This window comes from Polypterus senegalus, chromosome 6 (assembly GCF_016835505.1).
Source record: "Polypterus senegalus isolate Bchr_013 chromosome 6, ASM1683550v1, whole genome shotgun sequence".
Lineage (NCBI taxonomy): Eukaryota > Metazoa > Chordata > Cladistia > Polypteriformes > Polypteridae > Polypterus > Polypterus senegalus.
This window is the reverse complement of record NC_053159.1, coordinates 85,620,368-85,638,417: the sequence shown is the minus strand read 5'-3', so window position 1 is coordinate 85,638,417 and position 18,050 is coordinate 85,620,368. Positions and strand designations below refer to the sequence as shown.

Sequence of the window (18,050 nt, the reverse complement as noted above, 5' to 3'; positions counted from 1 at the left end):
TGATCACCTTTCCATAAATTTAGGGTTAGGGTTATCTTCAAGTCTGTAGGACTTTCCCCAGTACACAATGATTTTAAAAAAAAAAAAAAAAAATATGGACCATTGTTTATGTACTCACTATCCTCGTTAAGAATTCTAGGATTAATGTATCCTGATCCCTGCAATGTGTGTGATTTTTTACTCTAAGTAGCAGCTCTTTAACAGTTCCAGCATCTGCCAGGAAGTTATGAACTTATTCACATATATAAACTTAAAAAAAACGACCATTTCGTATTTCACCATCCATACATTTTAGTTTCCAATTTTATACTCCTAGTACTTGACCACTCTTCTTTTACTACTAAAAAAAAAACCCTTCTGCGAAATCTTTTGTACTTTCTGCAATACAGTAATCCCTCCTCGATCGCGGGGGTTGCGTTCCAGACCCCCGATAGGTGAAAATCATGAAGTAGAAACCATATGTTTCTATGGTTATTTTTATATATTTTAATCCCTTATAAACTCTCCCACACTGTTTATAAATATTCCCCGCAGAGTTATACAGCATAATCCCTTTGTATTCTCTTAGATATTAGGTAAGATTCATTGAAATTATGTATATAAACACACTGTTTATATACAGTAAAACCTAAATATTATTTTAAAGATATTGATTGTCTCCGATATCACATGTTACAGCCATTACGATAGACAGGCCACCAGCAATAAATACGTACAATGCAACAAAAATAGTATACAGTAAATGTGTGTGTACAGTGACACTAAGCGTGCATACATGTACTAAGTACTGTAAGTAGAAAATTAATTATGGTTACTCACCAACAATGATACGATGACTTGTCCGATAACAATGAGTTTTATTTTACTGCACAACAAAGGAGAGTGTTACAGCCCTTAAAGAAGCCACTTCAGGTGATTGTGTAGCACTGCCATTGTTCTTCTGGCAGTCTTCAATCCAAATCCCTAAAGCAGATTCCATCCAGACTACTGCCTTATTACATCCACTTACAACTGGTTTTGCACCCTGGTTAAAAGGACACTGCGGCCGTAGATCTTATATTCCTTTCCTACTTTTTAAATAAAAGAATCGTAGCCTTCAACAAATCCAAAATGTTTACCTTTTCGGCAATCGTTAACATCTTCCGTTTGCGCTTGGGCACGGCCCCTGAAGCAGTAGCAGATCGTTTTGGAGCCATAATGAAGGGCTTGACTATGCACAAAGATAAACACAAAAGAGCACAACTCTTTACACAGCGAAACACGTTGATGCTGAATGAGCGAGATGAGACTTCCTGGTTAACACTGCATTCAGCAAGCAGGAACTTAACTGGGTGCTCTGATTGGTTAGCTTCTCAGTCATCCGCCAATAGCGTCCCTGGTATGAAATCAACTGGGCAAACCAACTGAGGAAGCATGTACAGGAAGTAAAAAGACACATTGTCCACAGAACCCGCGAAGCAGCGAAAAATCCACGTTATATATTTAGTTATGCTTTCATATAAAATCCGCGATAGAGCGAAACCGCGAAAGTCAAAGCGCAATATAACGAGGGATTACTGTATTTCTCTCCAACTGCCTTTTAATTTTCATAATACACTTTTTAACCATTGCTCATTAGCCCAATGTTTAGTGCTCATTTGTCTTGTATGCATCATACTGATGTTTTTGTTCTTGGCATCTTTTTTTAGTTACTTATTCATCACTAAACGGACCACTACAATAAACATCTGAACAAAAAGGGCTGACAATTTATAAATAAAGGGTATGCAAAACTAGTTTACTTGAAGAAAACAAAAATTTGGACTACCTAAATTTTCAAATGGAGAATGATTGTAAAAGGCAAGTTCATTGTAGAGGCTTTAACAAAAGCAGACTTTGCAAAATACTTTAAAGTACACAGTAAATATTAGGCCTAACTATTTTTACCATTAGATTCCAAAACTTACCCAACTTTAGTGACATCCATTTTGGAAAAAAATATTAACATGAGGATCAGATTTCAGATTTGGGTTGTGTTTTAATGACCACTGGGGGAGAAAAAAAAAAAAAAGAAAAGAAATTGACAAAAGCAGTACTCTATACTGATATAAAATATTTGGGGTGAATGCAAACTAAATACTTAGATAATTCAGATTACATCATATTGTAAATAATGAATTTAAGACGATTATCTAAGAAGGTCAGTTCTAAAAAAATAAGTTCTAAATTACGTATTTTGCAAGTTACACAACAGGGTCCCAATCACTCCCTGTGCTGCTCCTCCATCTCCCTCAGACTTTAGCCTTGCTTTGTACTTGCCAGCTATTGGTTAACAAAATTTTCACTCTAGGTGTTTCCTGTAGCAATATTACATTTTCATTTAGCAAACACGTACTTCATCAATGATACTACAAATAATTAAGTACCACTTAAGTATATAAATTCCAAACAATTACAAAAATATCTTAACCATGTTCACGGACAGACTATATATACTAGTATACACGCGTGTCTAGTTTACCTGCTGTGATTAATATTAGATGGGTTGGATTCATTTCAACTTTACATTTCTAGTCACCCGAGGAATTACTTAACTTGAGGTACTTCTATTGTACAGGCTCGGGTAAACACCAGATTTTAGTTTAGAGATTTCATAATTCTTACCTGTTACCTTCAACCAAAAACATATTGCCTAAGCCTGACAAATAAATGGATTCACCATGCTTAATTTACTGAGCATATATGGAGGTAAGCCAATAATTCTCTGCATTTCACTGTCATTTTTGTTTGGGTTGGCTGTATGGCTTTCCCCAATGCACATGTGGAAACAAGATGCATCTGTGGTTACAGTGGAAAACTTACAACCTTGAATCAAACAGTTTGTCTTGTTGTTTTCTAGGCGTAAACAGTCACTCTGTTCGGTTTGTGCCAAACAAAATCAGGGATATGTGCTTTGTATGGGCTGAAAGCTTAATTCTTTCTGCACAATATGCAAATAATTATTGACTTACCTTCACTCGTACATGAGTGACATTCTGTACATACACATTATATTATATATATACACATACAGTAATCCCTCGCTATATCACGCTTCGACTTTCGCGGCTTCACTCTATCGCGGGATTTTAAATGTAAGCACATCTAAATATATATCACGGATTTTTCGCTGGTTCACCGCTATATACGATAGTTCATTATATCCGCAGAGACTTGCATGTGTACACACACATATATATATATATATATATATATATATATATATATATATTTCAGCTGTATTGGTGTTCATGGACTTAACGACAGGTGCACTAAAGTGGCAACAATTAGAAAACCCTCAAAACAGGACTGGTTTTACATGTGGAGGTCATTTCAAGTTTCTCCTCTTGATCTTTTTGGCTGGTTTTCCACTCGTGCTAGTTTTGGCTTGAGTAATTATCTCTACTGGCAGTATGAGGCGATTCCTTAACCCTACAGAAGTTGCACAGGTTGTCCAACTTCTCCAGGATGGCACATCCACACGTGCTGCAGCAAGAAGGTTTAATGTGTCTCCCAGCACAATCTCCAGAACATGGAGGAGATTTCAGGAGACTGGCTGTTATTCTCGGAGAGCTGGACAGGGCCGTAGAAGGTCCTCAACCCATCAGCAGGACCGATACCTGCTCCTTTGTGCAAGGCGGAACAGGCTGAGCACTGCTCGTGCCCTACAGAATGACCTCCAGAGGGCCACTGGTGTGAATGTCTCTACCCAAACAATCAGGAACAGACTTCATGAAGATGGCCTGAGGGCCCGACGTCCTGTAGTGGGCCCTGTGCTCACTGCCCAGCACCGTGGAGCTCGACTGGCATTTGCTCAAGAACACCAGAATTGGCAAGTCCGCCACTGGTGCCCTGTACTTTTACAGACGAGCAGGTTCACCCTGAGCAGCTGTGATAGGCGTGAAAGAGTCTGGAGAAGACAAGGAGAACGATATGCTGCCTGCAGCGTCGTTCAACATGACAGGTTTGGTGGTGGGTCAGTGATGGTCTGGGGAGGCATATCCATGGAGGGACGCACAGACATCTACTGCGTAGGAAATGGTGCTCTGACTGCCATAAGGTATCGAGATGAAATCCTTGAACCCATTGTCAGACCCTACGCTGGTGCAGTAGGTCCTGGTTTCCTCCTAATGCACGACAATGCCCGGCCTCATGTGGCAAGAGTATGCAGGCAGTACCTGGAGGATGAAGGAATTGAATGGCCTTCACGATCCCCTGACTTAAACCCAATAGAACATCTGTGGGACATTATGTTTCGGTCCATTAGGCGCCGCCAGGTTGCTCCTCAGACTGTACAACAGCTCAGGGATGCCCTCATACAGATCTGGGAGGAAATGCCACAAGACACCGTCCGTCGTCTCATTAGGAGCATGCCCCGACGTTGTCAAGCATGCATACAAGCTCGTGGTGGCCACACAAGGTACTGAAAAGCATTTTGAGTAGCAGAAATTAAGTTTTTGAAAAAATGGACTAGCCTGCCACATCTTCATTTCACTCTGAGTTTAGGGTGTCTACACAATTGAGCCCTCTGTAGGCAGAAAACTTATTTCCATTAAAAGACTTGGCATCCTTTTGTTCCTAAGACATTGCCCTGTCGTTATTTGTATAGATATCCAATTTCATATTGAGATCTGATGTATCTAATGTGTTTCTTTAAAGTGTTCCTTTAATTTTTGTGAGCAGTGTGTATGTGTATATATATTTTTTTATATACACACATGCATATACATAGCTATATCGTGCTTCGACTTTCGCGGCTTCACTCTATCGCGGATTTTAAAATGTAAGCACATCTAAATATATATCACGGATTTTTCGCTGGATCGCGGCTTTCTGTGGACAATGGGTCTTTTAATTTATGGTACATGCTTCCTCAGTTTGTTTGCCCAGTTGATTTCATACAAGGGACACTATTGGCAGATAGCTTAGAAGCTACCCAATCAGAGCATGTATTACATATTAAATGCAAGATATGTTTGCATTCTTTTAATTGTGAGAAAGAACTGTCATCTCTGTCTTGTCATGGAGCACAGTTTAAATTTTTGACTAAAAGGTATTATTTCACGTCTAGTGGGCTCTAATAATGTTAACAGGGTGGGAGAGTTTATAAGGGCTTAAAATATATAAAAATAACCATACAAACATATGGTTTCTACTTCGTGGATTTTCACCTATCGCGGGGGGGTCTGGAACGCAACCCCTGCGATCGAGGAGGGATTACTGTATATATATGTGTAAAATAGATGTAAAACAATGATTTACATTAAATGTTTGCCAGGTCACTAAAGAGGTCAGAATTAGTTTTGTATCAACTCGCAATATGATTGATGGCAAAGCAGAGACTATAACCAACACACTGAGTGAGACTATGGACACTCTAGGCTTGAAAACTGCTAATCTGGTTGGACTAGGGTCAAATGGAGCTGATGTTATGATTGGGAAACAGAAAGGTGTGGCAAAGCTGCTTAAAGATGAAACATCTGGACTCTTGGTCAACTGCCACTGTGTAATCTGCCGATTGGCACTTCAAGTGCCCAAGCAGCAGCTGCTGTACCTTATTTAACAAAACTGAACAACATCTTAAGGCAGCTATTCTATTTCTTCCAAAATTCTTCAGTTAGGATGGCTGGTTTAACAGAAATTCAAAATATTCTGAACATTCCCCAGATTAAGCTGAAAATGGCCAGTGACATTAGATGGCTGTCACATGACTTTGCAGTACAGTCACTATGACAGTGTACGATGAGTGATCTCCTTGGAGGGCCCAGATCCTGGGGACTTTGATTATGGGAAAGCTGCAGATAACTGGGCCACTAGGAAGAAAAGAAGAATATTTAACTGAAGACACCTACTGCATATGCAACTTGGCTTTGAAGAATAATTTAAAAATTTTTCTTCATTAGGTTTCCCATACTTTTTTTCATTGTTTTCACTTTATTTTCCAACAGCGACAATACTTCTGCCTCTTGATTTATGTCATAACAATTATTTTTGTTAGGGTTGCAGGATCCTGAATTGGATACTTCTTAAATTTAATACAAATATTCTGGCACAAGTGTCAAACCTTAAAAAAAAAGAAGTCATATTGAGCTTTGGAAAATAATAATTAATAAAAATAGTGCACATTTCATTTTCTCCACCACCAAATTTCCCTGTCCCGCCCCACCCGTCTGCTTTTTCATGCCACCCTGCTGGAAAATATTTCTGGGGAGAACGCTAACTTCCCGAGTCACACTATACCTTTTGTTTTGGGATGACTTAAGATTTAATGGTCCCAGTGTCTTAAAAAGCTTTCACATGAAAATTTTCTGATTAGGATAAACCCGGAGGTACAATATTATTGATCTTGTTAAATTACTGTATGCTTTAGCAACACTAAATTGAAAAAATGTAATAATTAAAATGTATACAATTTTAATATACAGTAATCAATCCTCGATCGCGGGGGTTGCGTTGCATACCCCCCCGCGATAGGTGAAAATCTGGGAAGTAGAAACCATATGTTTGTATGGTTATTTTTATATATTTTAAGCCCTTATAAACTCTCCCACCCTGTTAACATTATTAGAGCCCTCTAGACATGAAATAACACCCTTTAGTCAAACGTTTAAACTGTGCTCCATTACAAGACACAGATGACAGTTCTTTCTCACAATTAAAAGAATGCAAACATATTTTATCTTCAAAGGAGCGCCATTAGGAGCAGAAAATGTCAGAGAGAGCGCTCGCTAAGAAAAGCAAATAATCAAAAAATCAATACGTGCTTTTAAGTATACAGAAGCACCGCGATAAAGTGGCATTTTGTAGAGGAGCGTCTGTATCCTCTGTGCAAACAGCCCCTCTGCTCACACCCCCTCCGTCAGGCAGAGAGAGTGAGAAAGATAGAGAGAAGCAAACAATCTCAAGCACCGCGCGGGAAGCATATCTTATATCATTGAGGAGTTTTAGTTAATATGTAATGCATGCTCTGATTGGGTAGCTTCTAAGCCATCCGCCAATAGCTTCCCTTGTATGAAATCAACTGGGCAAACAAACTGAGGAAGCATGTACCATAAATTAAAAGACCCATTGTCTGCAGAAAGCGGTGAACCAGCGAAAAATCCGTGATATATATTTAGATGTGCTTACATTTAAAATGCGCGATAGAATGAAGCCGCGAAAGTCGAAGCGCGATATAGCGAGGGATTACTGTATTTCATTATTACCACTTAAGCCGATTATGGAACGTGTGGATGCTTCGTGAGCACAATGATGTGACTTAACAAATGCCCGTTGAAATTGTTTAAGCATGTATAGTGCTGCGAAAAATACTTGGTAAATAAAGAATATTAAGCCACTGTTATAAATTAACTCCAACATGGCCATCCTTTATTTGCGCCTATAGGTGAAGCCTCCATTTGCGTTCTTCAAAGCATCATGGCAGACTGAAGAACTCTTAACAGAAAAGCTTCCATTAATCAGCTAGGTATATTTACATAATACATTTGAATATACAGATTTTAATTTTCACCAATTAACTTTATATAAAATGTATACTCTAGAAACACACCTCTTAAGTATTATGCAAACAACCTAACTAGTTAAACATATTAAAAGTCCTAAGAAATAAAACTTCTGATGTAAACTGTTATCAGAGAACAAAACACAAAGTTAAATACTATACATGATCTCATTTTCTGATCTAAAATGTGCCGGTATAAATAAAGTCAGGATATCCTAGATTCACAAGCAGGTAGTTATAAGCACTTCTTTTTCGCTTACAAGAGTCACCAATTTGAGTGAGTTGAAATAACATAATTAACTCTTTAGTAACGTGCCACTCTCTGTCACACATTAAATTCAAGCCCTGGTGTTCCAGGTTAAATTTAAACTATACTCTAAGCCTGTTTAACTGAAAGAAAATGCATGGAATTCAACACTTACCACATGCGAAGGGTCACATCTATCTCCCAAGTGAACTCCTTTTTGACAGAAAACTTTCAATAGTTCAATACCTAAGGCACACAATTAAGCAACAATTTGTAGAGTTAAAATATTTAACATCAACTGAACAGACTCCAAAAGGGCTTCTGTCCAGCACAACCAAATACAAAATTTTCTATTCTAAAAAGTTTTATATTTTAATCTATATACTTAATTTAATCAAGCATAAAATGAATCTGTGCCAAATTAAAAAAAAAAAAAAAAAATCTTATATCCAAGATATTCTCCCCACAAATTAAGTGTACATACTGCTGCCAAACAAATTTCAATCTGCTTGCATAATTTTCCTTTAGGGTTTATGAACAAGAAGAAAAATTAAAATCATAAAAAGAGTAGTTATTCACCAGTTTCTCATAGCACTATGAAGGTATTTTAAAATTACTCTTTCTTCAAGGAATGCTTTGGCCCAGTAAAAGAGTTTAGAAATCAATGACTTGTTTCATGCCCTGACACAGCATTAACATGTGGTTTAGAATTTATGCATTTTACGACAAACTCTCTCTCCCAAAATGGAGGTCGACATACTTGTGAATTGTTGCTACACAAACCATAATGGAAAACTGTCAAGGTTAATAAGTTGAATTACTAAGCACCAAATCAGATGAGAAAAACACTTTCAAAGACTAAACAAACTTAAAGTTTAAAAATATAATAAACCGAAAGATCACCTTTGTCTTTATCCATATAGTATTTCTGTTCCCATTGGTTCAAAAGAATATTTAGGTATCGTGGCTGTTCAAAAAATCTGAGATAACGAGCAGAACAAGATGAAGGAAAAACACGTTGAAAATCACCTCTCCGGTAATACTCATCTTCAGTTTCACAAAGATTCCGAATATCTTCAGGAGTTAAAACATCTAGGATACTAGATAAGAACTCCTGAAACACGAGAGAGAGAGAGAGAGAGAGAGAGAGAGAGAGAGAGAGAGAGAGAGAGAGATGCTATTAGGTAAAAACTATACAAAACTGCATTAACAAAATTACAGGTTTAATTTACAATTATTTTTACATTTTCACTGCACTGTAACTAACATTAAAGTACTTGATTTATAAAGATTTAACAAATAACCTTGCTAAAAAAAAAACACAGTATCAATGACATTGATAATTAGTCATTAGTATTTGTGAAGGTTTTTTAGCTGTGAAGGTACTAAACTACATGACAATCTTTTTCTAACTAGTGTTATTTAATCTGTCCGAGGTAAAGGGTAATTAATTACAATGTTAAAAAGGGACAGGAATAGTAAATTAAGGATAAGTTAGAAATAACTAAAAAAAGAACAAAAGTGGAAAGCAAAGAATAATATATAATGATATTTGAGTAACACAGAGAAATATAAAAATATGCAGAATTCCATAGTTTTATATGTCTTAATCCATAAATGACAATCAATTCTTAAAATTAAAAAATTGAGAAAAACAAGCATAGAAAGTAAATAAAGGAAAGGCTCTGTGGGAAATGTCACAACAGAAAAATGATAAACAAATTAAATAAAAAAATGAACAAAACAAATAGGAACAAATAACCAGTGATCTACAGCCTCTTAAATCAGGTAATTATATTAATGTGTAAATATCTTAGCAGTGTATGCTTAAGACATACTGGTAAATGAAGGAAAAAAGTTGCTGCATACATTTTCACAGCGTAACACTCAACAAACAATGCTGTAAAAAGCTAGGTATGATACCCTCTCAACTTAGTTTGTCTAAAAATGTTTTTTTAGACTATCAAGTTGCAATTGTACATTATTTTTCACAAATTCGTTATGCTAAAATCATGACAGGACAGGTTCATGCTTAGATAATGATCAGTATAATGATAGCAGGTTGGTGCTGCTACAAAACTACCTTAAGCATCTTTAATATATCATACTGTTGCAGGCTGTACAGTATAACAGTTATTACATGTAATTCTAACCACCAATACTGGACATCAAAACTAGCAAAAACAACCCTAAACAAGCACATGCAGCAAGTAAAGGAAACTATACATTTCATGAGCTCAATGAAATTACCATACAACTAAAAAGGGAGGCTGGTGACAATTTTGTCTTTTTTCCAATATACAGATATCAATATGGTCAAGTTTTAACTAATTATAAATAAATAAATAAATAAATAAATAAATAAATAAATAAATATATATATAAAAAAAACTAAATAGGACACCATCATAATGATTTACAAAACCAATTTAACATTCAGACCCAATTTGCAACACTACCTACCTCATCTGCAAATCTCTGGCTTAAGTAGTAAGCTCTCTTCATTTTGTCATCTGATGAAAGTTCAGAAAAATGCCTGTATTTCTCTTTTACACTTCCAGATAAGCTACATTTAATAAAAAAAAAAAATTAGACCAGAAACAGATAAAAAAAAATTACCATTTGCCTGTCTGCTAGACATCTTAAGTCTTACTGTTTCAGGGATGCACTGTTTCATTACATTTTCAAACACTAAGCCTTTCTATGGCGTTATTTCAGTGCCACTATTCTGAGTACACGTAAAAGAATATTGAGCGCACGTAAAAAAAGATTGCAAGTGCAAGTGTTGCATTTTGAAGAGAAATTTATTTTGAGCGTACACACGCTGAATTTGAGTGAACAAAATTCATTGCTGCGTGCAAAAAATGTATTTCAGTGTTTCGAGGCAACTCATGCCCCTTCAGGCAAGATGTAATACAGAAACTGGAGGGAAACGCAGGGAACTACAGTTTCAGTATTACATCTTGCCTGAAGAAGGGGCCTGAGTTGCTTTGAAAGTTTGCATATTGTAATCCTTTTAGTTAGCCAATGAAAGGTGTCATTTTGCTTGGCTTATCTCTCGCACCTAAACAATTTCTCAAAAAAGTATTACACTTGGTACTTCCTTTTTATTTACAGGAAAAAAAATACTGTGTGTGTATATATATATGTATGTGTGTGTATATATATTTATACATATATATACATACATAGAGAGAGAGACGGACGACAAAGGTCGTGTGAAAGGATAATTTCCTCTCAGGGATTAACAAAGTATATCCAAAAAAAACAGTTTACTGTTCTGTTCCATTCATTGATTCTCTTTGACTGAAAATCAAATGCACCAGACTTTCCAAATCATCCCAAGGTGCTAATTAAGCATTTAACCATATGGTTGCCAATTTGGGGTGTCTACTGCTTTTTATGGCTTTTTCCATCTGACATGGCCATTCCACTCCACTGTGTGTGTTGGAAGGCAAATTTGTTAAATCTTGCTCTTGAATGTCACTTTGCGGAAAGGTATGGCGTTATTTCAGTGCCACTATTCTGAGCGCACGTAAAAAAATATTGCAAGTGCAAGTGTTGCATTTTGAGGAGAAATTTATTTTGAGCGTACAAAAGCTGAATTTGAGTGAACAAAATTCATTGCTGCGTGCAAAAAATGTATTTCAGTGTTTGCACTTATCCATATACACACACACAATAGCACCCCCTCTCGCTCAGTTTTTCATTTGCGCTTGCTTGCAATGTGTTGCTGCGCTCACAACATTCTCTGCTGCGAGCGCTCAACTCTCTGTACACCGTTATAAGTGTGCCACAAAACCAACCAATCACAGACTTGGTTTCAAAAATTCTGATTGGCTCTTACGGTCTCCAATCAGCTCGCTAGCTGCTGCATTCCGGACACCGGAAACACTGTCCACTCAGCCTCGCTTCTTGCAGATAGAGGGAGTTTTGATTTACTCTGCAGCCAAAGAAGAGATGGCAGAATCAAATAATGGCTCCAATAATACTACACCACAGTATGCAACTACATTATACTACACCAACGATAGTCTTAACAAATAATATATTTTAAAATAAAATAATTAAAGATATTATCCGCAAATTGGGGTTTAATTGAGTTTAGCTGGATTTAGCTACATTTCAGACTGTTTCCGGAATGCAGCAGCTAGCGAGCTGATTGGAGACCGTAAGAGCCAATCAGAATTTTTGAAACCAAGTCTGTGATTGGTTGGTTTTGTGGCACACTTATAACGGTGTACAGAGAGTTGAGCGCTTGCAGCAGAGAATGTTGTGAGCTAGCAACACATTGCAGCAAGCGCAAATGAAAAACTGAGCGAGAGGGGGTGCTATTGTGTGTGTGTATATGGATAAGTGCAAACACTGAAATACATTTTTTGCACGCAGCAATGAATTTTGTTCACTCAAATTCAGCTTTTGTACGCTCAAAATAAATTTCTCCTCAAAATGCAACACTTGCACTTGCAATATTTTTTTACGTGCGCTCAGAATAGTGGCACTGAAATAACGCCATACCTTTCCGCAAAGTGACATTCAAGAGCAAGATTTAACAAATTTGCCTTCCAACACACACAGTGGAGTGGAATGGCCATGTCAGATGGAAAAAGCCATAAAAAGCAGTAGACACCCCAAATTGGCAACCATATGGTTAAATGCTTAATTAGCACCTTGGGATGATTTGGAAAGTCTGGTGCATTTGATTTTCAGTCAAAGAGAATCAATGAATGGAACAGAACAGTAAACTGTTTTTTTTGGATATACTTTGTTAATCCCTGAGAGGAAATTATCCTTTCACACGACCTTTGTCGTCCGTCTCTCTCTCTATGTATGTATATATATGTATAAATATATATACACACACATACATATATATATACACACACAGTATTTTTTTTCCTGTAAATAAAAAGGAAGTACCAAGTGTAATACTTTTTTGAGAAATTGTTTAGGTGCGAGATAAGTTAAAATGACACCTTTCATTGGTTACAGGATTACAATATGCAAACTTTCAAAGCAACTCAGGCCCCTTCTTCAGGCAAGATGTAATACTGAAACTGTAGTTCCCTGCGTTTCCCTCCAGTTTCTGTATTACATCTTGCCTGAAGGGGCATGAGTTGCCTCGAAAGCTTGCATATTGTAATCCTTTTAGTTCGCCAATAAAAGGTGTCATTTTGCTTGGCTTTTCTCTACATTCATAATGGCTAACACGGTACAACACCCTAGTACTACTAGGTGCAAGAGATGAAATGTTTTTAAAAAGGGGGACACCTTATGTCAAACAGTATATATTTGCAATGATATGGGATATGCAATTTAAACTTGGTACAATAGCAGCTGGCAGATTAGGGCACAAATGAAAATTGATTCCATGATTCAGCATCAAAATGTGTCTTGGTTATGTATTGTAAAATGCAGAAAATGGAGAGAAATACCTAAAATGCCCAGAGTTTTATATTTTATCAGAAAATATTGGTGTGAAACAAAGCTTTTTATTTATGTAAAGACTTTCTTTTAAAAATGTGAAATATTTTAATCACTAATGCCAAACACCCCTTATGCAGGGAATACAATGTGCGATTTAAAGAAATCATGGGAAAATGACTACTCAAACTACATGACAGAGTCACCAGTCATTTATGTGCTCAAACTGTATGGACATATTCAGTCCGATTGAAATGCCATGTGCAAGCCCCCACCAGAGTTTTAGTCAGTCAGTCATTTTCCAACCCGCTATATCCTAACACAGGGTCACAGGGGTCTGCTGGAGCCAATCCCAGCCAGCACAGGGCACAAGGCAGGAACAAATCCCCGGGCAGGGTGCCAGCCCACAGCAGGGCGCACACACACAGGATAATTTAGGATCGCCAATGCACCTAACCTGCATGTCTTTGGATTGTGGTAGGAAACCGGAGTACCCAGAAAAAACCCACACATACACACACAAAAAAAACCCCACGATGGCCACCAGTTCTCAAAAAAGAGCTGCATTCCTGACTCCTGTCATACTGTACTCTGAAAAAACAAAGAAAAGAAAAAGGTGCGACTGGGTGGTTGAGGCACAGACAATACAGTCTGTCTATTTTAGAGAGAGACACTACAGGTGCGTAAGTCTGTGCAATTTACTGTTATGTTTATTTTAGTTTCTGCCAGTAAATGTTTCCCAAGATGCTTTTGTCATTGGACATTTACTTGTATGTGTTTTGTTATATGATATGTAGATTTTTAAAAAAATCAAAAATGGGAAAATGAGCATGACATTAGCAATGTCCAACGCATAATACACTGATCATTGCTTAATGAAATTTTATAACATCAGAAAAATCGGCAAAATTGCTCACACTACAAGACATCTGACTAAAATTTCTAACATGATAGTAAGCCTTCTAATCATATGACAGCCCAAATTTTGACACAATTGGGCATCGCAACGTATCGAAAAGTACACATGAAACACAGGCTATGAGGAAAAAAAGGGGGGGGTAGGCGGGGAGAGAAGAATTCAGTTAATGACTGCAAATCACACTTAAAATATGCCAAAATCGCTAAGTGTATGATTAGCATTAAGACGCAAGTGGCCAACTTTAACATGCATAAAATACTACTGTGACCATATGTCATTATTTACTGAATAATTTTACTGGGTATTTTGCATTTCAGCAGTCCATCTTTCAAATTATTATTTATAACCAGTAAACACCATAGCAAAATTAGTAATGTTAATCCCACAAACAGCAACTTATAGACAGCAATAAAGCACATTGCATTTATAAGTCAGCACAACCTCCTGTTCAAAACATCACTATTAAAGTTTTTCACAGTGAAAACTAACTTCTCCTTTAAACAGGGTATTCAGTTTGACACAAAAGACATTTTAAGCACATTAAATACTCCAACTCTAAACCATAAAAAAAACAATGCTTTTTTATAAAAATATGCAAAAAAAAAAAATGAAACTGCCTCTGTCATTTGTAATTATCTAAGGACCCAGATTAGATTTTCTCTCCTAATTTCTGTTTTCATCTATTTTCAAGCTGCAAAGCTTATAATGGAGCTATCTAGAACATAAGTGAAAGGCAGACAGCACTCATAATCCTTTTATATTTTTTAGAAAACCCTCCTTTAAAAAAAAAAATAAATAAATTATTAGGAGGCACAGTAGTGCAATAGATAATTAAGCAGTAGCAATTTTAGGTAACCATGTTGGAAACCTTTCCCAAGTAACTGGTATACGTTTTCTTTCCACATAGCTGAGTTTTGTTCACATCACATAATCATCAATATTATTGAATGTGGAAAAGAGCGAGCGGGCGAGAGAGAGAGAGCGAGAGCGAGAGCGAGAGCACCACAAGACTACCCAAAGCACATGCTAGTGTTGGTTCATATAGAACCCACCTCAGCTGGAAATTTGCTTACCTGCTTGTTGAGCCACCTGAATGAGTTGCCAAACTCAAATCTTCTTTCTGAGGTAGCAAAAATCCTGCAAGGTTTAACAAATCTCTGATCATCTGCCCCTTTATCTTTATGTCCAATGGCGAATTGGAGTGAAGGCTTAAAAGAAAGGAAATAAACAGAAATGTGACCATGTAAGTTGGCAGAAACTAAACAAAATTTCATTTTTTTTTTTCTTTCCATTTTTGTACTAGAAACAGAGAACACACAAAAAAAAAAAACAAAAGTAAAAACAAAAAACCAACACCTGTGAGGCATTTCAGCTACGTTGGCCACAAACCAGGATACACCATATTAAATAAGCCAAAATGAAAACCATTTCATTTCATAAACACCATTCTCATCTAAGACCTGTAAATTGTTCCTGTATACTTCTCGCGGATGAACTACATATTGGATAAATGCCCAGTTGAGCAGGAGGATTTAGTGACTCACTTAAATTTTGTTCTATCAACATGTATAAAAATATTTTAGCAGCTGGTAATGGGACAAAATGTTGATAATGGCATCAGGAATCTTGTTCTGTAAACACAGGACTCAAAAAAAACCCACACAACCACACCGAACTATATAAAAAAAAGATGTCACTTTCATCATATACAATATAAATCTGTCTCTCCATACCTATACATCCTAGGTCTTTCATTTTAGTTTAAAGGGACAGTTAAGGACTACCAGCAATCCCAGAAACAAGCCTAAATTTGGTAGCGAGGGAGGCCAAAAAGCAATGCACGTCACCAGTTCATGCAAAGCAGGGTGAATCAGTGTCAAAAATGTAGGAAACCAATATCATAAGTGTCCTGCTGATCTGAGGAAATTTAAAATTATCAGTACACAGACACTGTAAGCTGATATAAATGCATCCAGTTCAAATACATTTAAATCTTGTAAATACAGTAAACCAGATATTTTGATGTTTGGCTCAGACATTGTTGATCTCCCCATTATTAATCTATGGATTTGTCAGTGACAAAAGCTCTGCTTTCAAGCCAGACACATATTATATAGCCAACCTGTAAAGTCCAATACAATACACAAGAGAAGAGGATACTCCTTAAATGTTGTTTCTTGCTTGACTAAACAGTTTAAGAATTTCAAGCAGGTGGTGATATGGCAGAAAGAATACAAGTTTTAGTGAACCAATTTAAAACTCCCCTAACCACCCCCCCCCCTTTCATAAACCTGCGTCATCCAATTCAGGGATGTGGGGAACAACTCAGGAATTCATTAAACATAAAATGTATGTCTTTGTAGAGTTTTGGCATGTGGGAGCAAAAATGTTCAAAGATCCTAGGCACAACACTTAAAACCAGAAGACTGACTCTGTGAAGCTAAGCATTAACTGCCACACTTCAGTTTAACAAAAGTACAACCTGAAATTTAAGGGAGCATATTAACATCAGTTATGAAAGTTTTCAATTAGTGTTTAAATTTTGCCATTATAGAATAATAGGTCCAAAACCTGCATCTTTTTAAAAGCAGAATATGACTTTGCAGTTGAATGAGCAATATAGTCTAACATGGTAATTACCTGGGAGATATGTTAACCTCCAAGACCCAGGGCTTAAGATTTTCATCTAACATGATGTCAAACCCAAAAAGTTCATGGCAGCAATATGGATGACGCACATGCATCTTAAGCAAGCTGTTTACATAAGGATCTGACCTATAAAGGAAACAAAATAAATAGCGAAACACTAAAAGAAACATTGGTTAAAATAACAAATGAAAGAAAAATGTATTTGTAAACCTAGCCAAAAAAAATAAATAAAAATTATACAGTGTATTTTAACATATATTAAAAATATTCCAATAGTTGTATTATATATACTGTACAATCTATTAACTTTAAATTGTGAAAATTCTGTATATTTTTGACTTACGCGATAATAGTTTTTATCACCATGTCCTTAATTTTTTCCCATATTGCATCAGTGTTGACTCCTTTTTGGCTCAAGTAGTTCCACAGTGCTTTCAAAGCCCTAAGTTATAAAGACATTATACATGTTCAAAAAGAAATTTAAAAAATGCTTTTTATTGTTTTTTGATTAATTTATTGGATGAATATAATGCAAAACTACCCATGAAAAAACATTAAAACAACCTTAACTGGCTTGAATGCATCTGATCACAAATTTAAAGTTTTTTATTTAAATCAAATGTAATGATCCCACACAATTTAACATTCTTTACACTATGTTGTAGTGCTTTCACACAACAGATCAGTACATGCTATCAGAAAATGTAATATGGGTGCTTTAGATTGGCTTCAAAAATGTAATTACAACAAAATTTCTTTGAAATGTTTCTGAACTATTTAACATGCACAATGTAAAACGCAGCATTCAGTTGCTAATTCCACAAAATCCATTTTTTAAGTCCGCATTTTTTAGGCAGTGTTACCTTTGCTAAAACTACTTTATACCTTTACCTTATGATTTAGTGCCTCTGACTTCATGGCAAACAAGGAAAAACTCCCTTATACAAAATGACATTTGGGGTATTTTACCCCAAAATAAGTAAAAACTTCTCATAAAAATAAAGTTATTAGAAATGCCTGTCATCCATCATGCCTTACTCTGCAGCCTGACAGCGCAAGACAACTTTTCACATAAAGCTGAGATATGAGAAATATCAACACTACTGCTTATAAAACACCACATATGTATTTAACTCGAGATTTAACAGAGTTAAAACTTAACCAGATGCAGAGCTATGATTTCTTTTAATGGTTGTCAAGATGAATCCTATTCTAAAAGGAATACTCCACTCAGAAATTACATATATATTTTTTATACGAGATACCTACCCCATTTACCATACATATCCCAT

General features: G+C 36.3%; 1 protein-coding gene across 5 annotated transcripts in view; it reads right to left on the bottom strand.

Annotated features, from left to right (window-relative positions):
* The window catches only part of ttll4 (tubulin tyrosine ligase-like family, member 4), a 69,423-nt gene that overhangs the window by 14,378 nt on the left and 36,995 nt on the right, over positions 1-18,050 (bottom strand). For 4 of the 5 annotated variants that reach the window (XM_039756459.1, XM_039756461.1, XM_039756462.1 and 1 more), the window contains exons 12-17: positions 17,102-17,200; positions 16,750-16,884; positions 15,183-15,317; positions 10,230-10,332; positions 8,670-8,880; positions 7,942-8,012 (exon numbers count right to left, since the gene is read on the bottom strand). In XM_039756459.1, coding sequence (XP_039612393.1) covers positions 7,942-8,012; positions 8,670-8,880; positions 10,230-10,332; positions 15,183-15,317; positions 16,750-16,884; positions 17,102-17,200 — 754 coding nt within the window. Of the gene's footprint in view, positions 1-1,946; positions 2,028-7,941; positions 8,013-8,669; positions 8,881-10,229; positions 10,333-15,182; positions 15,318-16,749; positions 16,885-17,101; positions 17,201-18,050 lie in introns of all 5 variants that reach the window. The other variant, XM_039756464.1, reaches the window with a different exon arrangement.